This window comes from Lolium perenne, chromosome 4, assembly GCF_019359855.2.
Source record: "Lolium perenne isolate Kyuss_39 chromosome 4, Kyuss_2.0, whole genome shotgun sequence".
In the NCBI taxonomy this organism is placed as follows: domain Eukaryota; kingdom Viridiplantae; phylum Streptophyta; class Magnoliopsida; order Poales; family Poaceae; genus Lolium; species Lolium perenne.
The window spans coordinates 141104066-141128664 of NC_067247.2; the positions used below are offsets into that span (position 1 = coordinate 141104066).

The 24599-nt window shown below is 49.8% G+C and overlaps 2 protein-coding genes across 2 annotated transcripts; one reads left to right on the forward strand and one right to left on the reverse strand.

The window, feature by feature from the left end:
- Positions 1–981: 981 nt before the first annotated feature.
- On the reverse strand, positions 982–16083 carry LOC127294060 (disease resistance protein RGA5). Its single transcript, XM_051323809.2, has 6 exons — positions 15864–16083; positions 14864–15736; positions 4889–5555; positions 3445–4748; positions 2700–3047; positions 982–2199 (listed from the first exon to the last, which is right to left on the reverse strand). The coding sequence occupies exons 2-6, from the start codon at positions 15721–15723 to the stop codon at positions 1398–1400; spliced, it is 3981 nt and encodes a 1326-aa protein (XP_051179769.1). The 5' UTR covers positions 15724–15736; positions 15864–16083; the 3' UTR covers positions 982–1397.
- Positions 16084–16219: 136 nt separating this feature from the next.
- On the forward strand, positions 16220–22485 carry LOC127294061 (disease resistance protein RGA4). Its single transcript, XM_051323810.2, has 3 exons — positions 16220–17151; positions 17798–18072; positions 19822–22485. The coding sequence occupies exons 1-3, from the start codon at positions 16355–16357 to the stop codon at positions 21729–21731; spliced, it is 2982 nt and encodes a 993-aa protein (XP_051179770.1). The 5' UTR covers positions 16220–16354; the 3' UTR covers positions 21732–22485.
- Positions 22486–24599: the final 2114 nt, after the last annotated feature.

Consider the following 24599-nt stretch of genomic DNA (forward strand, 5'->3'; position numbering starts at 1 on the left):
GCATCTTGGATTATCTTTCGGCTTGTCCTTACTTTGCCGGTCTTGACCGCAACAACATAGCCCTTTTCGACACTAAACCTGGTTAAAACAAGGGTTTGACATAAAATGGAAGATGGGTTTCTAAAATATTGCTTATTACTATACATTTAGAAAGAGAATGTCATGGGGTTCCCAAATGATGAAATTATTGACGAGTTCAACACAGAGACACTCGTGTACCATTTGACTAGAATTTTTTATTCGTTGTCATCTAATTGTACATTTTTCTTGCATGCCACCTTATTTGTTATTTGAATATTGACCCACTGAAAAAGAAGCATATTCCTCGGATGATGAGGAGCCTACCCTAACTCCCCGTGCTCGTGGCCCTTCCTCGTAAGGTGGATCCTCTAATTCTCCAAAGGTGGTCAAACATATGCAGCAACAATATATAGCCCTCAGTTATGGCTGGGTTTGCGGCAGTGTCAAAAAACTGTGTCTTATTTACAGCTGTTGTTATGAGTGTGGCTAGGGAAGTTTCATAAATAGGGAATATGAAAGCATAGGAACCCTACAGTCTCGTCACTCGGTGGCTTCCCTGTTCGAGGACATCAGGGTTGAGTGACACCTGGACGGACGTGGGGGCTTGGGGTCTTCGCCAACTATTTGCTTAGATTAGCTTTCCTGGGTTGAGTTGCATGGCGTGATGTTGGTCTTTTTTTTATAAATGCATCGACGCGAGTCTTTTGCATTTTCGCTAAAAAGTTCCAACAATAGGATTTTAATTCCTCAATTTCTTATGTTCTGCCAAGATTGAATCAAAAGTGAACCGGAACCCCAAAATTTGTAATCAAGCAAATCATCTGAAATTATGTTGGATAAATGTATAGTCGATACGAACTTACTTAAGGTCATGTATTTTTAAAAACGATCAAAAGAGTCAAACTTCGGTCAACATTTTCGATTTATGTTAAATCCAAGCTTTGTAAAAGAAAAACCAAATTATGACAATATGTGTTTCATGTTCTTCTGAGCTTACAAGTCCCAACATTGTTCACCATCTCTCATACAACAATAATCAACGCTACAGGTTCAAAACCTGCATAAATTCTATAAGGTAAATAATAAAGATTTCCTGCAGCTCGCGTAACAGGCTCGCCATTATAAAACGACCCAGAGCCTGCTAACCTGGCATCCTTTTAGGATATCTGGCCATGCGTACATTCACATGTTCAATAAACCTTCTGACTGAAACTTGAAGATGCAGCGCACCAACACCAGAGCTCGAGCCCGCATGGCTTACCTTTGCAGGTAGATCCCTGGATCCCCGCATGGGAATCGCTCCATCGCCAATTCACCATGGATAAAAAAAAATTCATATTATCGCTGGTGGACGATGATGTGTAAAGTTTCCTCCTTCAACAAGCTTCGTCCTCGATGAACGTCTTCGTCGTCTTGGTTTCTTGATCTCCCTTGGGTTCGGCAGCGTCTACAATCTCGTCGGGTCTGACATCTGATGCAAACTGATGCCCTAAAACAGGGTCAAATGCCCTAAAAACAGGGTGGTCCTTGATTTCAGCCCTGTGAGCTGCACAGAGACCTCCTATCCTGCTCTCGGCTAATCTGTCGCACTGATGATGCCCGAGACCAGTAATGACCGCCAGCACGCCCCATGTGCAGCGCTTAGGTTTAGCATGTTCCGCGCAGAAATCAGTGCCGCAATCCGCACTCCTCATGCAGCTCGCAAACTTGCATCTACTATTGAGGTCTCCATGGGTAGCACAGTAGTCTGTCCGCCCTGCAGCAATCCTTGTGCAGTTCACAAACTTGCAACCCTTGTCGCCTCCATGGGCAACGCAGTAGTCTGTCCGCCCTCTAGTAGCACTACTGTCGGTGCAACCGGAAACAGCACACTTCTTCCCACCAGCATGTGCCTTGCAGTATATCGAGCTTCCCTCTGCACTACCTGTGCATTCCCCAAACTGACAACGATGATGTCCACGTCCATGCCTGACGCATAGGTCAGACCACCTTCCACGGGCCGCACGTGAACAACCTTCATGACTGCAGCGGGGATCACCACCATGAGCAACGCAAAAATCAGTCCCACCATGAGCACTCTTGCTGCAACCAGAGACAGTACACATCTTTGCACCACCAAGTGTACGACAAAGATCACTACTTGACATCAGGCTAAGTGCGGAGCCTATTTCGGGAATCCTGGCAACAGTAGAACATTCATCTTGCATTACTAATCTTGACATAATTCCTAACAAGTAGTAGTAGATACACGCACGGTGAACGTAATAACTCATTAGACAGTTTGCTATGCACTTCATTTATTATTATAGATGGGGTCAACTATTTAGTTTATGCCTCTTCAGACTGATTCCTGTTATGCAATCATCTTGAGATTAAATTCAATATGATGCTAGCAAAGAACCAATTTTTCAAAAAAAGAAAATAAGTTAAGTTGCAGAGTTGTAGATGTTGGATTATTGAACTATGGCGTTAAACTTGACAGTGTGGATGTCAAATTAGTTTTACTTTTTTTTTCTCATAATGTTGCTCCATTATAGATAGAAAGAACAAGTACTCCCTCTGATCCATAATAAGTGTCGGGACAAATTTGAACTAAAACCCCGACACTTACTATGGATCGGAGGGGGTAATTATTTTCAGAAACTTAAGAATGTTATTGGTGGGGAAAAAGCACTTACTCTTTGTCAGCACAATCATCCAATTCCATGTTGAAGCTAAGAGACCTTGGATCCTTGCTAATGGTGTCCTTGAACACAGATCCTGCAGCCTGTCTGTCTGAATCCCCTGCACCAGCGTCTGCCCCAATTTGTTCATCAGTCTGCAACACCATGGGAAACCCCTCTGCAGCACCATGGGATATACAATGCGCAGAAACCCCTCTTGCTGTTTTTACACATCCTGGGTACTGACAGTATTCAGTATCCTCTTTACGCTTTCTTGGGCTGATTAATCCGGATGTACTAACTTCACTATCTGGCATGAAGGCCTGTGAGGAGCTTGCTGGTGGATCCGTAAGTTCGGGAATCCTGACAACAGTAAGAATTCTATCTTCCATTAAAGACAGTAGATAAATCGTTCAAGGGAAAAGGAGACAAGGAACTCTATAAAAATGAAATAATAGCTGAAGGTAGAATTAAAATTGCCATATTGCGGCACATGGTGAATTGGCTCTGCAATATATTGATTTTTTAAATGCAGTTTACGTATCATGAGGTTAATTGAAGAATCCTGATTACATTCTGCAGGACCACACATACTACCACTTTTCAGACAAATTAGGAATGATTTAACAAAATTGCAGTGATTCGATCAATGAAGCCTGCATATAAACTTGACAATGTGTCTCATGTTGGCTCAGCAAAATCAGTAGCAAGTACAATTCATTATTCTTCCGAACTAAATGGTGTTAAGAAATGCACTTACTCTTCATCAACATAATCGACCATTTGTAGATTGAAGCTAGGAGACATTAAATGCTTGCTAATGGAGTTTTTTAGTGCAGATTCTGCAGCCCTCTTGTCTGAGTCCTGTGCACCGGCACTTGCCCCAATTCGTGCATCGATCACTTTCAGGCTTAACAGGTGTTCAACTCCAGTAAGCATATGGTCAAAGTGCTCTCCTCGGTGGGCATTGAATCCTATCTTCAGTATCTGAAGATTAGGTAATGCTTCTTCCTGAAAGGCAAGGCATAGTACACCACACCGGAATTTGAAACACTCCAGAACTTGGAATGCCGCACGGTTAAATACAATAACTTCTGCAGTGGGTTTCCGGACATATAACGAGAGAATAGTGAGAGCAGGCAATCCGGTGAGCATGTCAATGTCCTTCGTCAGTAATTCTCTAACAACAACTTTCAAATTACAGAGTTTGCGGAGATGCCCAATCCACACCGGAAGTCTGGAGAAGATGCAAATGGGCGGCAACAACTCAAGTCTCTGAAGAAAGGCAGGAGGAAAGACGACAATGCCCGAGCCATCCACCAATACGGCTGTGCTTAAGGTCCCAGGAGTCAGTGCCAGATATTTCAGATTACCAAGTTTCCCAAGAGAATAGGCCAGAGCTACCAGGTTTCTCATCAGATGTTCATCAGATGATGCTGAAGAACACACAAGATGCAGAACCTGGAGGTTCGTCAGCTCGCCAAGGCTCCGTACACTGTCTTCAGAGTTACTGCTCAGGTCAAAATACTCTAGTGTGCGTAGAGATGTGATGCATCCTATCCCATCAGGTAGAATTTTCTCATCTCGAAGACGTAGATGCAACAAGCTTGGGAGATGAACAATATCCAATGGTACAGCGGATATCCTTGCATTTATCTCAAGCGTTTCCAGGAACTGTAGCCCTTGCATCTGACCTGGTAATTCTACAGTATTATCACTTGAGATCTTAAAATATTTCAGCTGAAGCAATTGGGAAATTCTAGAGAGGTTGAAACTTATGTGCTCGTCGTGATTGCCCCGAAATTCAAGGTTTACAACTCGGAGAAGCTTAAATTTCCCAATAGATGGCATGCACTTAAGAAGTCCAAAGAATGCGACTGATCGAACATTTGACAATGCACCTGCTGGTTCCTTTGCGAGTTTGAATTTGGTGAAGTGTAACGACAGTCGATAGGCCTTGGTAGCTGTAATGGTCTGAGAGTAAGTAACTGTAGTGACAAAATTCTGTTCTTTGGACTTCTGAGTAATAAGATCAAGCACAGTGTGGTGTGCCACGAGAGTAGGCTTTGGTTCTCGGGCTTGGCTTATGCCGAGTTGGTTTGTAAGACCTTTCTAAACTTCTCCTTAATCAATGGAAAATGGCAAATCTTTTGCCTTGTTTAAAAAAAAAAAAAAAAAAAAAAAAAAAGCACAGTGTGGTGTACTGTGCAAGATAATACCTTATCCTTGTGGTTAATTTGCATAGGTTGGATCATCCCCATGTTGAAAAGCTCATGAAAATAGCTATCTGCGACTTCATATGCGTCTTTTCCTTCTGTTGCACTAATAAAACCTTCAGCTATCCATTGCTTCACCAAATCAACCTTCCAAATTGTGTATCCCTCAGGGTAAACGCTAAGATACAGAAGACAGGTCTTCAGGTGATGAGGAAGACTAATGTAAGTAAGGTTTAGTATTTCTTTCTGCATATCTTCCAAACTAGGATTTACATTCCAAATGGAGCATAAATATTTCTGTACTTGGTACAACAGTTCTGAGTTGCATGGTTGTCGTGATAACACACTGGCTACAGTGATGAGTGATAGTGGCAAACCACCACAAATTTCAATAACCCAATAGAAGGCCATCATAAATACATCGAGACGTTGTTCAGAACAGGAAACTCTATTGAATAACAATTTTCCAGAGTCCTGGATGCCAAGAGGTCTCATTTTTAATATATTATCCAATTGATTGCCACAGCATTCCAAAGCTATGTCCACATTTTCTACTGTTGCAACTATTCTGCTGCAGTTATTGCTCTCTGGAAAAGCACCATTAAAAATATCCCATGTTGATGTTTCCCATAAATCATCAATGACAATAATATACCTGCCAAATGATTTTATGTGTAACAAGTTTGTCAGACTAAAAGGTTTCACATGGTTTCCAGAACCAAATCCGAAGGTTCCAAACTGTAAACTAGGACTGATTGGTATTTCGATTCCATCTTGTATTCCCATTAATATTAATTATTACTACTATTCTTATTAGTAGTATCTTGTTCTGAAGTTGAGTTGATTTAATTTCGACCACTGTAGTAGTATTGGATCATAGAATAGTGTTTTTTCGATAAAGGGCGCTTTATTACTTAAAAGTTTTAAGCATTACACCCAGATCATAGAATAGTTAATCTTACCTACTTCGAGAATACACAAAGTATGTGCCTGAATTGAAAGATTAATCTTCTTGTTCAGGTTGTTCAATAGCTTATCTGATTTATACACCATCATAATCTGAACAAAACGAAGCGGTGATTTTCCTTTTTCCCCTCCCTATTAATGCATAAATATCTAATCCTTTAAAGCGAGTGTGGAAAGCTCATTTCAATTTTTCGAATGCTATAATAATAGATTTATAAGTATGTTGCGACGTATCCATATCCACTATTCAAAGAGAATACAAGAGTCTAAATTTAGATGCTTATTGCTAATGGGAAGCATAGAAGAAAGAAAATTTTCCAACTTGAACCTGATGAAGGGACGATTATTGGTAGGACCTGGGGGCCTTATTTTTTTCCATCTGCGCAATCACCTAAAAATTCTTAAATATTATTTGTAGGTCGAAGGATCAGAGAGGTCTCGGTGTGGACATGCTCGAGTTAAAAAAATAAGAGCTTGCTTAGCAAATGGCTGTTTAAGCTTATAAATGAGGAAGCTTATAAAAGACAAAACTCTATCTCAGGTTTCAGCTAAGCCAACAGACTCACCGTTCTGGAAAGGTTTAATGGGGTAAAAGATGATTTCTTCATGCGCGGGTCGATGGGGGCAGGGAATGGTCAGAGTACTAGGTTCTAGGAGGACGCTTGGCTCGGAGATAGACCTATTTGCGAGGAGTATCCCTCTTTGTACCACATTGTTAATCGTTCTAATGTTCTAATGTTTCAGTAGCTCATGTTATGAATGCGACACCCTTAAACATAGGTTTTAGGCGGGCGCTTTCGGATAATAGGTGGGATAGATGGGCTCACCTCATTGCTCGTCTCATGGGAGTTCATCTTTGAGAGAATGATGATGTTTTCCATTGGAATCTCAATGTGTCAAGGCGGTTTTCGGTTAAATCTATGTAACTTGATTTGCTTGATGGTCATACAGATTTTAAGGAACATATTTAGAAGATCAAGGTTCCACTTAAAATCAGAATTTGTATGTGGTTCCTTCATAAGAAAGTCATTCTCACAAAATGTAATCTCAAAAACATTACTGACAGGGGTGTGCTAAATGTTGCTTTTGCGATCAAGATGAGACAATTCAACATTTATTTTATGTGCCCATTTGCCAAAATCCTTTGGCGTATTATATATATGACTTTCAATATTCCCGAGCCCTCAAATGTGACTAATCTATTTGGTAATTGGTTAAATGGTGTAGCTAAGAAAGATAAATGCCACATTAGAGTTGGTGTGTGAACTTTATTTTGGGTAATATGGAATATTCACAGTGATTTTATCTTTAACAAATAAAATTTTCCCATATTTTGTGTTGGAGTGTGAGATCAGTAGTAGTACTCTAGTAGAGTCTAGAGTACTCTACGGGGTTGGAGACTAGTAGTGTCCTAGGAGAGTCTAGAATATTCCACTGGAGTGCTAGAGTCTAAGTTAGTTTATTAGCAAAGTCTGGAGTATTCTAGAGAGTGTTAGTATAGAAATAGTGTCTAGAGTATTCTAGTGTATGAGTGAAGATGTAACCCTAAGTTGAGCTATATATATGAGGGTGTGGAGGTCCAAGAGATCAATCCACCCATCCATTGAAACTCAACATGGTATCAGAGCCAGGTTCCTCCTAGTCCTAACCCAAGCCACCACCATTTCACCACTGTTGCACCTAGTCTAGCTATTGTTGTCAACAACACCGGGCGAGTTGTAGACATCTAGGCGGCGGGAGGCCGCATCAAGTGCTTTGCATGGGCTGCGGCCATCTCACACAACAATGTGAGTTGTGTGAGATTGGCGGCTGCTCGCGTGGGGAGAAAGAGCATGGAGGTCGATTTGGTTTGGAAGGAAGATAATATGAGGCGGATCCATGACAGAGAGAGATGGATTTGTGCAAGGGGGAGATGCACTCGTGAGGGGAAAGAAGAAGGTGTACGTGTTAGCTGTGCTCATGTATGGGCGTGCAAGAACTCAGGCGAGAGCGGTTCCTGGAGACGTGAGTTGGAGCTGTCCGGGCAAGGAGAAGGAGCTCGTGCGGGTTTCCACGCGAGCAGAACAAGGCAGGAAGGAATGGGAGCTGGCCAAGCTCGCGCGCGGAAGAGAATGAGGCAGAAGAAGGAAGAGAACGTGTTGCTTGAGCTGATGTACTTCTGTGTGCTTGAAGATTTGACGAGTTGCTGCTCCTGTGCCCCAACTTGGTGAAAGGAGCAGAGGGGGAGAAGATGGCAGTTTGGTGTGGGTGTGTAATGTGTTGTGAGGAGGTACACTGCAAGCAGCTACGGATGGCAGTCAACAAGAGGAGGCCCTCAGACAAGGGGAGAAAAAGGAGTTTCTGAGTCTGTGAGGAGATGCAATGTTGGAATGAGGCTGCAGTTGAGTGGTGATGGTCGTGGATGTCTGGGGGAGAGGCATGCGTGCCTGTGGTGAGAGTGGTTGAGGCCTGACCGGGGGATAGGCCTGTGTGCCTGTGGTGTGGATGGTTGATGCTAGAGAGCCGGGGGTTTGTGGGGAAGATGGCAGAGGTCAGTGGCTGGGTAGTGTGGGGAAGACTAGGTGAGGACATTGAGGCCAGTTTGGATGGTTCCGTGGAACCGGTGTGGTGAGGCAGCCAAGTTGTTGAGGAGGTGTCTGGTGCTCAGCTATAGGCGCTGCGGGCGTCAAAGTGATTGGAGAGGCAGCTGGGGGCCAGCACAAGTTGGAGGTGGTGAGAGTTGATAGATGGCAGGGGATGGTGATGATGGGGCTCCCATGTTGTGCAGCTGAGATGGTTGAAGATGGAGATCTTCTCTGCTGATAAAGAGAGGATTGAAATGGCAAGATGGTAGAGAGGGCAATGCTCTCATGTATCCTAGAAGTTGTGCTTTCCGTTAGTGGTAGTTGTAATGGTAATATGCTTTATGTTGCAAGATGACCATGGTTGTTAACCCATGATCATATTGAGGGGGAGTGTTGGAGTGTGAGATCAGTAGTAATACTCTAGTAGAGTCTAGAGTACTCTACGGGGTTGGAGACTAGTAGTGTCCTAGGAGAGTCTAGAATATTCCACTGGAGTGCTAGAGTCTAAGTTAGTTTATTAGCAAAGTCTGGAGTATTCTAGAGAGTGTTAGTATAGAAATAGTGTCTAGAGTATTCTAGTGTATGAGTGAAGATGTAACCCTAAGTTGAGCTATATATATGAGGGTATAGATGGTAGGAGCTCGGGTCCTGCCGTGTCTAGGGCGCAGATTGTAGGGGAAGGAGGGAGGCTGTCGCGGCCGGGGAAGAGATCGGCGGCGGCAGGGAGCCGTGGCGGCGGCCAAGGGCGGCGCGGCGGCTAGGGTTTGGAGAGACCGACTCCTTTGGGAGTCGGCAAAAATATTCTGATTATTGCTTGCTTCTTCACGTACGGATTACATCTAGTATTTATGAGCTGAAAATAAACAAACTAAATGGGCTAAGCCCCTAATTGGGCCCATGATTGGGCCCCCTCCTGGAATATGTCAGGCCGGTCATAACATCTCTCCCCGCCTGCGCAAACAGCTCGTCCTCGAGCTGGTAGTCTGGATAGTGGAGGGAGAAGTCATCGCGCTGCTCCCACGTGGCCTCCTCCTCTGGCAGTCCCCCCCACTGAACCAGCAAGTACCAAACACCGCGACGTAGCTGAGCCCGCAACACCTTTGCAGGACTCGGAAGAAGACGGCCATCCGCAGTAGGAGGAAGTGCTGGTGTCGCAGCAGGAGGATCTCCGCGGTAAGGCTTCAACAGCCCCACATGGAAGACATCGTGGATGCGGGACCCGGCCGGAAGCTGAAGATGATATGCGAGCGTCCCCACGCGCTCCAAGATGACGAAGGGCCCAGCGTAGCGGGGGCCCAGCTTGCGCTTCGCGCGCGGGTCCAAGGACTGAGTGGAACGATGCAGGAGACGCAGCCACACCCAATCACCGACCGCATACTCCACCTCGCGATGATGTCCATCGTAGTAGTGCTTGGCCAACTGCTGGGCCTGCACGAGGCGTTGCCGCACCTCGGCCAAAACCTCATCGCGGGTGCGGATGAGCTCGCCCGCTATCTCCGTCCGGGCTGTCGCCAAATCCACCGGTAGAATGGGCGGCGCTGGACGGCCGTAGACCACCTCGAATGGCGTGGCGCGCAGGGCTGAGTGGTAGGAGGTGTTGTAGCAGTACTCCGCCCAGGACAGCCAGTCCACCCATGCGCGCGGATGGTCCCCGGTGACACAGCGCAGGTACATGGCGATGACCTTGTTGACCACCTCCGACTGGCCGTCTGTCTGAGGGTGGAAGGCGGTGCTAAACCGAAGTTTCACCCCTGCCAGCCGAAAGAGGTCGCGCCACACATGCCCTGTGAATACCGGGTCACGATCACTGACAATCGACGCTGGAAATCCGTGGAGGCGGACGATGCCGTCGAAGAAGGCACGAGCCACGGACGCCGCAGTGTATGGGTGACCAAGCGCAATGAAGTGGGCATACTTGGAGAAGCGGTCAACCACCGTGAGAATCACCGACTTGCCGCCCACCTTGGGGAGGCCCTCAATGAAGTCCATGGAAATATCGGACCAAACCTGGGACGGCACCTCCAGTGGCTGCAACATCCCAGCCGGCCGCAGGGTCTCAGTCTTGTTGCGCTGACACGTCACACAAGAACGCACCCAATCCTGGACCAAGGTACGATCACCGGGGATATAAAAGTCGGCGTGGAGACGATGGAGGGTCTTCTGAATGCCCTCGTGGCCTGCAGAATGGGCCATCAACAGCACCTGATGGCGGAGGTCATCGTGGTCGGGCACGAATATGCGGCGCCCATGCACAAGCAGGCCATCTGCCACACGCCATGGCGCGGCCAACTCGCCCGTCTCCAACTGCTGCCGCAGGAGCTGGGCGTCGGCTGCCACCTCAGTTGCCCGGCGAATGGCATCGAAGAGGGCAAAGGAGGGTTCCGAGCGGAGGCACATCACTGCCCCTTCGGGAACGCCGTCCCCCTCATCCTGGTCCGCGTCGCGCCGGGACAGGGCATCCGCCACCGTGTTGAGGCGGCCAGGCCTGTACTCGACGGTGAAGTCGAAGCTGAAGAGCTTGCTGATCCACTGATGTTGCGGCACCGTCGATAGCCGCTGGTCCAATAGGAACTTGAGGCTGTAATGATCCGTGCGAATCCGGAACGACCGCCCCCAAAGATATGGACGCCAGTGGCGCACAGCCTGCACCAAACCGATGAGCTCCTGCTCGTAAGCGGCGAGCTTGAGATGGCGCGCGGCGAAGGGACGGCTGAAATAGGCGAGGGGCCCATCGCCCTGGTGTAGCACAGCGCCGAACCCCACCCCGGAGGCGTCGCAGTCCAGGACGAAGGGGCGGGTGAAGTCCGACATCTGTAGAACGGGGCCCGTCGTGAGAGCCCCCTTCAGGGCCTCGAAGGCCGCAGTAGCCTCGTCGTCCCAAGCGAAACCGTCGCGACGCAGCAGGCGCGTGAGCGGTGCCGCGATGAGGCCGTAGTCCCGGATAAACTTCCGATAGTAGCCGGCGAGGCCCAGAAAGCCGCGCAAGGCGCGCGGCGAGTGCGGTATCGGCCAGGCCGCGACGGCGGCCACCTTGTCCGCATCCATGGCCACCCCCTCGGCGGAGATGACGTGACCGAGGTAGGCGACCGATGACGTCCCGAACGAGCACTTCGAGCGCTTAAGGTGAAGATGGTGCGCTCGAAGCTCGTTGAAGACGATGGCGATATGCTGCAGGTGCTCCGCCCAAGAGGTGCTGTAGATGAGGATGTCATCAAAAAAAACAAGCACAAACCGGCGTAAGTAGGGGCGAAGGACATCGTTCATGAGAGCCTGGAACGTCGCGGGGGCGTTGGTGAGGCCGAAAGGCATCACCAAGAACTCGAAGTGGCCGTGGTGAGTCCGGAACGCCGTCTTGGCGATATCCTCCGGGTGCATGCGCACCTGATGGTAGCCTGACCGCAAGTCGAGCTTGGTGAAGAAGCGCGCCCCGTGGAGCTCGTCGAAGAGCTCATCCACCACCGGAATTGGGAACTTATCCTTCAGCGTCAGCGCGTTGAGGGCGCGGTAGTCGATGCAGAAGCGCCACGTACCGTCCGACTTGCGGACGAGAAGGACCGGCGCCGAGAATGGTGACGTGGAGATCCGAATGATACCAGCGGCTAGCATGAGTGCGCACTGCCGCTCCAACTCGTCCTTCTGCAGCTGAGGGTAGCGATAGGGCCGCACCGCGACCGGCGCCGTGTCCGGGAGGAGGTGGATACGATGATCGTACACCCGGACCGGCGGTAGCCCCTGCGGCTCGTCGAAGAGGTCGCCATGCTGCTGCAGGAGGTGTGTCAGAAGGGGATGCTCGGCCTCGGAGTCGGTCGTGGCGAGCTGAAGCTGCGGGGCCGGAGCGGTGCCCCCAATACCCTCCCACTGGACGCGGCGGCCCTGGCGCAAGAAGGTCATCGTGAGGGTGTCGAAGTCCCATAGGATGGGGCCGAGGGTCCGGAGGAAGTCGACGCCGAGGATGAAGTCGAAGCAGCCCAAGTCGATGCCGGCGCATGTGATGGTGAAGTGCTCGTCGCCGATGGTGAGAGGCACGTGCTGCGCCAGGCCATGGCACTGCAGGCGGTCACCGTTAGCCATTGTGACGCGGAGATGAGCACCGCCCGATGGCCGGAGGGCTAAGCGGCGCATGGTAGTCGCCGGCAGGAAGTTATGCGTGGAGCCCGTATCCAAGAGAGCCACCAGGTTCTCGCCGCGGATTGTCACCGGCAGGAGCATAGTGCGCTCGTGGCGGATACCCGCCAGGGCGTGGAGCGAGACCACGAAGGCGGTGGCAGGCTCGGGCGGCGCCGGTGGCTCGGCGAGTGTGTCTGCCTCGAAGTCGTCGACCGTCTCCAAGTAGAAGAGGCGGGGGCAGATGTGGCCGGGTGCATAGGGCTCGTCGCAGTTGAAGCACAGGCCGAGGTGGCGGCGCTCGAGCTGCTCAGCCGGGGTGAGCCTCCTGAACGTCCGTGTCGCGGCCGGGGCAGGGGCCAGTGGCGCGGTCGGGTTCGGCCGGTCTGGCCGTGCGGCCGGTGGCGGTGGTCGAGCGGCCGGGCGGCCTCCGCGGCTCGGTGGGCCGGGCGGCATTGCCTGGGCGCGACGCTCGTAGGCGCGGGCGTAGTGCATCGCCGTCTGGAGGTCCTGGGGAGCCTGAAGCTCCACGTTCACCCGGATATGGTCCGGCAGTCCACCGATGAAGAGCTCCGCGCGTTGCTGGCCCGTCACGCCCGGGGCGTGGCAAGCGAGAGCCTGGAAGCGCTCCGCGAAGTACTGGACCGTGGTCGTGAAGGGCAGTCGCCCAAGCTCCGCCAACCGGCTCCCGCGAATTGGCGGCCCAAAGCGGAGAAGACAGAGCTCCCGGAAGCGGTCCCATGGGGGCATGCCGCCCTCGTCCTGCTCGAGGGAATAGTACCACGTCTGTGCGGCGCCCCGGAGGTGGTAAGAGGCCAGCCAAGTGCGGTCGGAGGCGAGGGTGCGCTGTCCCCGGAAGAACTGCTCGCACTGGTTGAGCCAGTTGAGGGGGTCCTCCGAGCCGTCGAAGGTGGCGAAGTCGAGCTTGGCGAAGCGGGGCGGTGTTGGTGCAGCGACGCCCTGGACGTATGGCGCGACGCGGCCGGCGGAGGGTTCCGCGTGTCCTGCGGCTGCGTCGTCCGGGAGTGTGGGCCTCGGCGGATCCCCGGCCACGGAGTAGACCGGCGAGGGCGACAACGACGCGTTGATCCACGCCGGCAGCGGTGATGGCGACGGGGGAAAGTGCACCTGCTGGATAGGGACGCCGCTCGCGGAGGTGGGGGCTGGCCCGGTGGTTATGGGCGGCGGCCACGCCGGCCAGGGCAGGGCCGGTGGCGGGGGCGGCAGCATCGTCGCGCCGGGGAGCGCGGGCAGCCAGGGTGCGGACGCCGCGGTGGTGGCGGCGGGCGGCTGCATCGGCGCTGGCGGCCCCTGGGAGCTGATCAGGTACAGCCGGATCCCCTGGACGGCGGTGACGAGGTCGTTAATGACCCCGCTCATCTGCTCGGGAGTGTAGACGACGGGGGTCGATGGCGGGGCGGACGGCGACATGATGGCGGCGACGGAGGTGGTGGCGGTCGTGGAAGCGGGCAGCGAGCCGGCCGGCGAAGTAGACGCTGGCGGTGGCAACAACATGATCGAACAAGAGCTATCTGATACCAAGTTGGTAGGAGCTCGGGTCCTGCCGTGTCTAGGGCGCAGATTGTAGGGGAAGGAGGGAGGCTGTCGCGGCCGGGGAAGAGATCGGCGGCGGCAGGGAGCCGTGGCGGCGGCCAAGGGCGGCGCGGCAGCTAGGGTTTGGAGAGACCGACTCCTTTGGGAGTCGGCAAAAATATTATGATTATTGCTTGCTTCTTCACGTACGGATTACATCTAGTATTTATGAGCTGAAAATAAACAAACTAAATGGGCTAAGCCCCTAATTGGGCCCATGATTGGGCCCCCTCCTGGAATATGCCAGGCCGGTCATAACAGTGGAGGTCCAAGAGATCAATCCACCCATCCATTGAAACTCAACATTTTGTGCAGGTTGTTCCTTTGGTTACCCATTGGATTCATATGTGGTCTTTTATCTAGCCGTAGGACGTGCGTCAGGACATAGATATTGGGTGCAACCGCTTGGCGATGGTAGAACAGTATTTCTACGACCGATGCGGCTGGCGTTCTGATAGGCGGGTCACATGAAGATCTTGTGGCGGCTTGTCTTTTTTTGTTACTTTTTTAGATGGTTGGTTCATGTGGAAACTTTGAGTGATCCGGATTTGAAATAATTTTGTAACTAGGACCTTAAATAAATTTAATAAAGGGTTGCATGCGTCAATTGATGCAGAGGCTAGGATCCCCCCTTGTCGAAAAAAAATAAGAGATAAGCTATTGAACTACTATAATACTAATTAATAAGTTCAGCAAGCTTTATACATCGTTAGGCTTTCTGCGCAGAATAAATTACCTCTTATCTTGGAGATGCTCCCTGAGAATGTCAATGAGGTCTTGCACCGTGCAGACATCAGAATGTCGTTGGCGCCTCTGGACTTGAGAGAGCAAGCCCAGAAAAAGCTTGATCATGTCAGGTTTCCTTGACACCCTCACAAAAGCCCGGCACTCATAGTGTCTTCCAAGATCACGGTATAGTTCTTTAGCAAGTGTGGTCTTGCCAACCCCTGCAGGTCCTACAATTGGAACCACTTTGAGCTCGTGCTCCGCTTCGTTGGTGAGCAATTGGATAAGCTTCATCTTGGAGTCGTCGATACCAACGAGGTAGTTGGGAGCCAATCCATGGCAGGGCGTTGAAATCCAAGGTTGATGAGTGAAGGCATAGCTAGAACTAGGGATACAACCATCGAGTTGATACCTTTCATGCCTTTGACTCGCCTCGCGCACCAGGGTCCTAAATCGGGCGATCTTGGAAATCCTTGTGCAAGGCTTCATCGTCTTCGGAAGAGGAGCAATCTTTACACGACGAACTCTGTGGCCGTGGACAGATCTGACCTTGGTACCGGCGCCGTTATGCCTCGCCATCATATTGTCGACACAATCCTCGATTTCATAGGAAAGTTGACGCACCTCATCCATCCAGTATTTCGCCATCTTGTTGGGGAAATCAGCCATTGACTGCTCCACGAGATCGGCGCTTATATCTTGCAAATCTACCTTGAGGAGCTCGATTCCGACCTTCAGTAGATGTGGTAGACGGTAGTACTCGGGAGCCAGTAGTGAGTCGAGCTTCCGGAGAAGAGGGCCCATGGCACCCAGGGAGGAACTCATCGGAGCATCCATAGCGACCATGGAAGAGCTCAACTCTGTCGCCATCCCGAGAGAATCACTGCAGATGAAAATTTAGGAGACAAATTTGTGTGAGAGGGGGAAGATAACGGATGATTGAAACATTGACACCACAATATGAGAACAAGCAAACTCTGTCACCAAAGGTTGTGGAAAATAACCAATACCTCTAGTGCCAGCATCCTCACCATTTTCTCTGATCTTGGAATCGCCATAGGTGACACTCTTGACCTCTTTTTTCTCTGAATTGCGTTCGTAGGCTTGGTAGCTAGAGCATCGCCTCATTTCTTAGGAGTATTTGTGAGGACCGGAAGAAAAAGATCCCCGTCGGCCGGCTGATGGCTGATTTTCCGAGGTAAATGATCCCCATCAGCCGGCCGCTCGCGCGCGGGCGACGACCCCGATGTTAGCCGTCAGATACGAGGTGATTTGGAAAGTGCCGTAGTGTCGTCGCATGGAAAATGACGAGCCCGGAGTGCGTTAATTGGGTGGCTAGAAACAAAAATTCTAGCCGGCTCACTATGCTAGCTGCATTGGAAACCATATCTGTTGGAAACACAGATGGTGTTGTCTGCTTGTACCAGCTGATTACCCCCATCTCGGTCGATCCTCATTTCACGGGGAGGTCGAGGGGAGCTGAGATAGGCGGGAGAAGAAGATGGAGGCCACCCTTCTGAGCGGATTCATAGAGCTTATCTTGCCGAAGCTCTCGTCTTTGGCATTCGCGAAGTACAAGCTGCACAGATCCATCAAGGACGACATCAGGTTTCTGGAGAAAGAGCTTCGCATGATCCATGGCGCAATCGATGATCAACAGCTCCCCACGTGGAAAGTGGACAAAGGAAGCGTGTTGAGCCTTTCAATTGAAGAGCTGCGGGAGGTGGCTCACCACATCGAAGACTGCATCGATCGCTTCATCTATCAAGCGGCCTGCGAGCAGGACGCGTCGTTGCTCCGCCGCGTTGTCCGCTACCCAAGGGACATGCAGTCCCGCCAGAGGTTAGCCACCGAGCTGCACCTTCTGAAGAAGACAACGGAGGAAGCGCACCTGCGGAAAGAAAGGTACTCGGTCTTCGCCGGTCAGTCCTCCCCGATGCCGGCAGAGGAGTCGGCCTACTCCTGCTCATCTGATCCACGCATCCTCGACACGGATCTCGTGGGCATCGACATTCCCCGTAAGGAGCTCCTGGAGCAACTGCAGGAGGGCCAACAGAAGCAGCTGAAGGTGATCTCTATTGTCGGGTCCGGTGGCTCAGGGAAGACCGTTCTTGCCAGAGAGGTGTACAACAGCGATGTCGGCCAGCGATTCAGTGTGCGGGCATGGGTATCTGCTGCGGACAGGTCCCCAAGGCAAGTGCTCGTGGAGATACTCCAGGAGCTTGGTAGGCCGGTATCGGATAACTCCGATGTTGGCTCGCTTGCTGAAGACCTCAGAGAACACTTGCATAAGAAGAGGTAAGCTTGCACTCGTCTGGCTGAGTAATTCTGCTACATACGTACACATGCTGAACTTTGACAGAACTCACGATCAAGGCTTAGTTAGCACCCACAAACTTCGTTAGTTGATCCAATCCGGTCTCAAATAAATTTTCCTTTGAAACCAATGCATACTTCCCAATTACCAGAAGTCAAGATTTGCATGACTTCCCACGTGAAATGCGAACAACCTCAAACTCCTATAACATAAGTACATTTCATTCATCAGCATAAATTGTCTAAAATGAGCAACAAAAGGGATGAACACATCAGTAAATACAGAGTTCTCCTTTAGTTACGAGGGTTTTCTTTTGATATAGTAGCTGACCTGTTGTAATCTGACTGAGTAGTCATGCTCTGTTCATGTTAGTTGCTCCCCTCCATCCTCTCTCCTTGACTGATATGAAGATCAGGAGTTCATCTTGAAAAAGGGGTACCTCTCCATGTTGAACCATTCCCCTTTCTTAAGCACAAGAAAATAGTATTCCCCACAATAGTACATCGAAATTTTCTTTACTAGGCATATTGACTATTGACAACAAACGCTATGTTAGCTCAGCACGCTTGATAAGTTGGAGTTGCGAAATGAAGGTCTATTGAATATCATTCCCACTATGTGTTTCAGGTATTTCATTGTGATCGATGATATGCGAACAGATAACTGGAGTGCCATGGAATCTGCCTTCACAGCAGATAATGGTGTAAGCAGTAGAGTAATGGTGACGACCACTGTGCATTCAGTAGCTAATGCTTGCAGCTCTGAGAACGGCTATGTGCACAAAGTAAGAAGACTTGGTAAGAAGCACTCTAAACAATTGTTCTTCAAGAAAGCTTGTCCAAAGGAATATTCAGGTTACATGGAGCCAGATTCTTTTAGACGGAAGGCTCGAAGTGAGCCCGGCTTTGAATTAACGAAGCCATCAACCGGCCAGGAGTTACACCAAGATTACAACACACACGCGCCAAGCGCACAACCCAAACCGCAACAAAAGACAACACAGAAAAGCAAGCCGAAGCGCCATATGATCCAGGAAGAGGGAGCCTTGTCTTCTGTTGCACCGGAGGGATCGCGACCGTGTCCACGCCAACAAACCTCCACCGCACCAAGACTGCAACTCAAGGGGGAACTCAGCAACGGGCCGGCCACCTGGCAGAGCTTGAGGAACCAAAGGAGGGGGGGTCTTGCGGCGACGCCTCCAAGAAGGTGAATGGCGCAAGAGTGCGTCATCGTCGTCGGCAGAGAAGGACCTGCAAAGTTTTCACCCAGACCCGAGAACCACCACCCATGGAGCTCAGGCTAGGTCCAGACCAAACACACAACATCATCCCCCGGCATTGGGATAAGCACACCGGCAAGAGCTGCGACCAGACGCCGACCTAGCAAAGCCCCCAAGGCGCTAGGAAGGAAATCAGCTACCGCAGCAAGCCGTGTAAAAGCAGCCAGGCCGACGTTGTGAGAGGGCTGCGACACCATCGAGAGGTCACACAGTGTTCCACAAGGCACTACCAGAGAAGCTTACACGAAGCGAGGCCTCCAAGAGGAGCAGATTGAGGCGGAGGGATGGAATCCATCATTTCGAACAGGAGGCCTTCAACAAGGGAACGACACCCGCAGGTGACGCCGTCGCCGGCACAGGCCAGAGCCATATGCAGCTTTCGCCGAGGTCCAAACCTGGATAGAAAATCCGGACGTCGTCGCGAGGACGTAGAGCGAACAAGGCGGAGATCACTGCCGCGCCTCTAACCTAAGTCGCACTATGAGCTAGCCCCAACTCGACTCAACCGCAGGAAACACGTGCTGGCTGGCGGAGGGTTCGGCCAGACCACGCTCTGGCGTCCAAGACCCTAGATTGGCGGCACCACGAAGTCCACCATCCCAGTAGCGGGAGCACACTGCACAAGCACGACCAAATTGGTTGGAGGAGAGCAGGCACGGCCCGCCGGAGAAGGCTGCGATGCGAGCCGACCCAAGGACCACGTCCCGGATGGCTAGCAAGGACGTCGCCCCAACGACTCGAGAATGTGGGGACGTCGCCCCAACGACACCCCACCGCCGGAAGCTCAACCGAGCTCCGACAAGCCCGAACGGGCGGATCGCGAAAACCAGCGCTGCCGGTCCAATCCGGGCACGACCACCAGCCGCGACGGAAGGTAGCAGAGGAGGTCCTGCGTGCAGCGCACGAGCAGAAGACCACCCAAATCGGCCGGGCCCTCCCCTCCAGACCCAGATCTAGGCCCGCGGGCCCAGATCGGCCGCCGCCACCAGGAACAGCACAGCGTCGGCTGACGGAGGCAAAGGGCACCACCGCCGCGAGCGCACGCCTCGCCGCCAACCACGGCGGATCCACGCCGGCCTGGGCCGGAGCCGGCGTCCTCCAACGCCGCCTGGTCAGACCCGCCCCGTCGGGCCTCCCAGACGCACGGGAGAGAGAGGAACCGCCGCCGCCAGCACCGCCCGGGCTTTGCCCGGCGGCTCCCGCCGGCGGCGGCGGGGGGGAGGAGCGAGGAGGGTGGGGAGAGGGTGGGGAGGGCGGGGACGCCCCGGTCGCCCACGGGGGAGGCGACGGGAGCGAGCGAGACCGGTCCGGGATCTACAGCGATTTGTTCTCGTGTACAATTTGTTGGTCCTTCTGATGGAGCCAGATTCAGCAGCGGCTCTGAAGAAATGTGATGGCCAACCACTTGCTATTGTTAGCATGAGGCAGTTCTTCCGAAAAATGGGTTGGCCGACACGATCCAGCTGCCAAAAACTGTGCAGGCAGCTAGGCCGTCATCTGGAGAAGGACGAGACCTTAGAAAGGATGCAACGGGTGCTTACCCATAGCTACGCCAGTCTGAAAGGTCATGCCCCCAAGACTTGCTTGCTGTACTTTGGTCTGTTCCCAAGTGATCGTCTGGTCAGGAGGAAGAGTCTGATGAGGCGGTGGTTAGCTGAGGGATTTGTGCTCACAGAATCTTCATCTTGTGAAAACTTTGACATGCTCCTGGATCGGAACATCATTGAGCCCATCGATGTAGGCAGTAACAACGAGGTGAAGACATGCCGAACCTATGGTATGATGCGTGAGTTCATCTTGCACATGTCCACTTCCCACAACTTCAACACCTTGTTTTGCAATGGGGCAGTCGGGCGCAAATATGTCCGCCGGCTTTCCCTACATCCCAATACTCCTAGAATTGGCACTAGTTTGGACATTGATTTGTCACTTGTAAGGTCCCTTACAGTCTTTGGGGAGGCTGGTGATGCTAATTTTGATCTCCACGAGTATCAACTGCTGAGAGTCCTAGGTCTTGAAGAATGTACCGACTTGGGAGATGATCATCTCAGACACATATGCAACCTGCTGCTTCTGAAATATCTGGGCCTTGGGAGTGCTTTTACGAGCCTTCCAAAGGGGATCGAAAAACTTAAACTTTTGGAGACACTCGATCTAAAGAGAACCAAGGTGGAGGTACTTCCCATAGAAGTCATCCTGCTACCCTCATTAATTCATCTCATTGGGAAGTTCAAAATTTCAGACAAAGTAAAGATAACGAGTGAACTGCAGAACTTTTTGTTGTCAGGACAATGCAACTTGGAGACACTAACAGGATTTGTCACTGATCGAAGCCAAGGATTTCCACAAATCCTGAGCCACATGAATAAACTGAGGAAGGTGAAGATATGGTGTGAGAGAACTGCAAGTAGCACTAACTTGTCTGATCTTGAGCTTGCCATTCAAAAGTTCATTCATGATGAAAAAGAGGAGACCCATGAGTCCCGTTCTCTTTCACTTCACTTCGATGAACACTGCTCCGAAGACATCCTGAATTCCTTAAAAGAACCCTGTTATCTTACATCACTGAAAATAACCAGCAAGTTGCTTGAATTGCCACAGTTTGTGAAAGCACTGCGTGATCTCAGAGAACTGTGTCTTTCATCAACAAAACTTACAGCCGGACTACTTGCAGCTTTGACCGAGTTGAGATCCTTGAAATATCTCAAGCTGATTGCAGATCATCTTGAGGAGTTCATTATTAAAGATCGGGCATTTCCAAGACTGCTGCGCCTATGTTTTGTACTGCAATGCCCCACATTACCAAAAATTGAGGAAGGAGCTTTGCCGTATCTCATGTCACTTCAGTTGATCTGTAAAGACCTAGTTGGTCTTGCCGACATGAAAATTGAACACCTCCGGTGTCTTAAGGAAGTCACTCTTGATCAGAAAGTCACTCCAGAGACGAGAGAAGCTTGGGAAAAGGCTGCTAAGGAGCATCCAAACAGACCAAAAGTTTTGCTGTTCAAGACAATTGATCCAACGGAAAGTGAGCATACAGACCATTCTGTTGATTCAGAACCAGAGGAACATGAGATAGTAGAAGCTTCTGTAGACCTAGAGGAGCCAGAACAAGTTGTTGACAGTCAAATGCTAGTCAATAAGGGATCAGGATCCTATGCCATGACTAAGAAACGGAAGTATTCTGCAGTCCAGTCAAGTTCAAACGGTGAAGCGAGTTCTTCTTTCAATGATATGGGAACGGCACGGTGCCTTCTTGTACCCATTGATCCTGGTCTATGATGCAGGTTAGTTTTATTCATCTATGGCTCCTCTGTTCTACTTCTTCTGTTCAGTCGTTTTACCTGTCCAGGGACATCTAATATAGAAATTTAGTTTGAGGATGGGATATCCCAGAATTACTTCAACAATGGTCTTAATCTCTCTTCTGGTTTGATGAATGAGGAATATGTTCATGACATAGAAAACAACACTAATACCACTGTTTAGAATTGATTTGCATTTGTCCATTTATTAACTAATTTCAAAAAATAAAAACAAGAAAATATGTTACCGATTAGTCACGACTTTAGGCCAACAACATTATGGGCCTAAAACAGTCCGTCAATAACTCCTCATGAAGTTGGGTTCAGTTTGTTGTTTTCTATGGTTTCTATTACCTACCTTATTACCGAAGTTTAGACATGAATAATGTCAGAAGTTCACAACTGCCTAAAGAAAAACCTCACAGGAATCAAGTAGATACATGTTTCCTTGGGCCCAAAAATTTGTGAGTAATATTTAGATAGAATGATAAACTGTACAAAATATGAGCAGGTGTTTATTTTTTATCCAGATAGCTCAATTTGCACCCTCGTTAAGAGCTTAACATGGTACTGTTCAGAGTTCTGATAATTTTCAACACTAGTAGGCGTGCATTGTTTTTATGTCACTGTATTCATGGCCATGTTAGAAAATTAGCAAATGCAATTGCACCAACGTCTGTGTTGACCTGATAGACACGGCGTGTTGAATTGTTCTTAACTGGCAAACTAACGACTGTGTTGGTCTTGCGTTGTACTTCAGCCTTTTGGCTTTCCTTCTATATTACTGATATGTCTTCCAATTATTACATATTTATTTTTATTTTATCAATATTTAGATCAAAAGTCAGAAGATACATGTTTGAACTTATAGGGCACAATTATCACCGAAGGAAAAGGGTGGAATTTGAAAAAATAAACGAAATAACCTTCAACCAAGAGATCGGAGATCGACAGTGATAGAGGCTACAATGGTGCAGTAGCCTGAGGAGTTCAGGTGCAAGCGAGAGAAGATGGCAGTAGCTCCTATCCCTCATCTTTGACGACACTGCCACCGTTGTTTCTCCATGTCCCGTGGTTACACAGGACCAGAAAGTCGGCATGAAGAGGAGGAACAACAAATATTACAGGTCTTCTTGGCATACAATACATACCACTCCAGAGAGCTTCAAGAGCGGATTTCCTACTGGAGATGCCAACTAAGAATTTAGGCCACGCCACATAAAGAATGATCTGACTCTGTTATTCTATTTAGGATTAGGAATAGGTGTAAGTGTAACTAAACTTGCTTTTGACATATCTATCCTATTTTTACTCGAAACAATGCAACTCATTTTACTCGGAAACCATCAAATTAATATACTACCTGTGATGTAGTGACTGCTCGGGGGGGTCAGTGGTCATGACAATTGACATCGAATATTATCTCTCCATGACAGCATGGACCCCAGAGTTTTAAATCTAGAAACAGAGTGGAGCCTGGAAGAAATCAAGATGCAGTTACTCAGACAAGTGAAGAGTTCTAAATTAAAACATCTGTAAGATTTTTTTGCAAACCTCCAGGAACTATTGACATCAAATATCTGCATTGATTGTCAATTGTCATTCATCCATTCATGTCTTCCTACAAGCATAAAACAGATCAAAGTAGTTTCAGTCAGGACAAGGTACTAGCCAATCTTTTATAATTCCTTATCTGGCCGAGTATCTTTTAACTCCTTATATTTGGTCTTAGTTGGTCTGCTTATGACAAGGTACTAAGAGCATCTCTAGCCGATCCTTTATAATTCAGCTCCTTGTCCGGCCGAGTATCTTTTAACTCGTTATATTTGGTCTTGTACAAAAAGCAGAGCCTAGCCGATCGCCTAATTTAACTCCCTAAATTTTTCAAAGCACAGCCATATAAATCAATAGAAGTCCATAGCATAGTCATACAAATCAATAGCATAGTCTCATAGTGCATAGATCAGACCATAAAACAAATCATCTGCATAGATCATAGTGCTCTAGTTTCTCCACTTGATCAAACCTAGCTGGTTTTGGAACACATAACAAGAACGGTCCACCTATTGAAGAGTGATTAGTGATCTAGCTTCTCCCCACTTGGGTTGGACTTGTTAAAACGCTCATAACTTTGTTGCCAAAATTAATTGAACGGTTGGTTTCCACTCTATGAGTACAATGCCTCTTCGAGAAGAACTTGATCATTTCATGCAAAATACAATGCATTATCCTCATCCACGGTCCACTTGAGCTCTCTCCTTTTGCAGTTTATCATGGTACTACGAATTTCAAATGAAATTGTGTAGAGACACCGGCATATATCTCCTACCTCATTCACAAGAAGAAAAAAAGGAAAACAGTACCTTTTAGGCAGTGTGCCAAGCGTCATTGGTGTGTCCTCGAGATGGGAAGGGAAAGACTCCGCCGCTGCCTGTTCCGGTGCTCCTACGACGGTGAGAGCTTGCGCATGGACCAGCTCGGCCTCCTCCATCTCCATGGACACGCCAGACTCGGCGACGGAGGATCGAATGGCGACGGCAACCCTATGTCGTGCAGCATATGTGACGGATCGGCCGGGGGCGCCGGTAGGGCTGCGAAACGGCTGGCCGTCGTCGGTGGGACTCGAAGGAGGTCACCAATTGGAGTTTTCGGCGACGACATGGCGGCCCAATTCCAAGTTGATTCTGGCGATGGCAGCCTTGAGCGAGCGAGTCAAAGTAGGGCAAGAGGTCGACGGAGGCTACACGGTGTCCGCGGAGGCGACGCTAGGGACGGTATGGCGCGGGCGGGGGTGTTTTTCGGCTCGGGGTGGGTGGCCGAGATTTACTCTATAGAGGCTGCAGCC

Bases quoted from the DNA above. Each gene is read 5' to 3' on its own strand.
- LOC127294060 (XM_051323809.2), bottom strand. From the start codon at position 15,723: ATGGCGACAGAGTTGAGCTCTTCCATGGTCGCTATGGATGCTCCGATG. The intron at 4,749-4,888 runs GTACACCACACT...CGAGAACCAAAG, and splicing joins ATAAGGTATTATCTTGCACA to CCTACTCTCGTGGCACACCA. The intron at 3,048-3,444 runs GTAAGTGCATTT...TACTGTTGTCAG, and splicing joins GTCGATTATGTTGATGAAGA to GATTCCCGAACTTACGGATC.
- LOC127294061 (XM_051323810.2), top strand. From the start codon at position 16,355: ATGGAGGCCACCCTTCTGAGCGGATTCATAGAGCTTATCTTGCCGAAG. The intron at 17,152-17,797 runs GTAAGCTTGCAC...TATGTGTTTCAG, and splicing joins GAACACTTGCATAAGAAGAG to GTATTTCATTGTGATCGATG. The intron at 18,073-19,821 runs GCTTTGAATTAA...AGCCAGATTCAG, and splicing joins GAAGGCTCGAAGTGAGCCCG to CAGCGGCTCTGAAGAAATGT.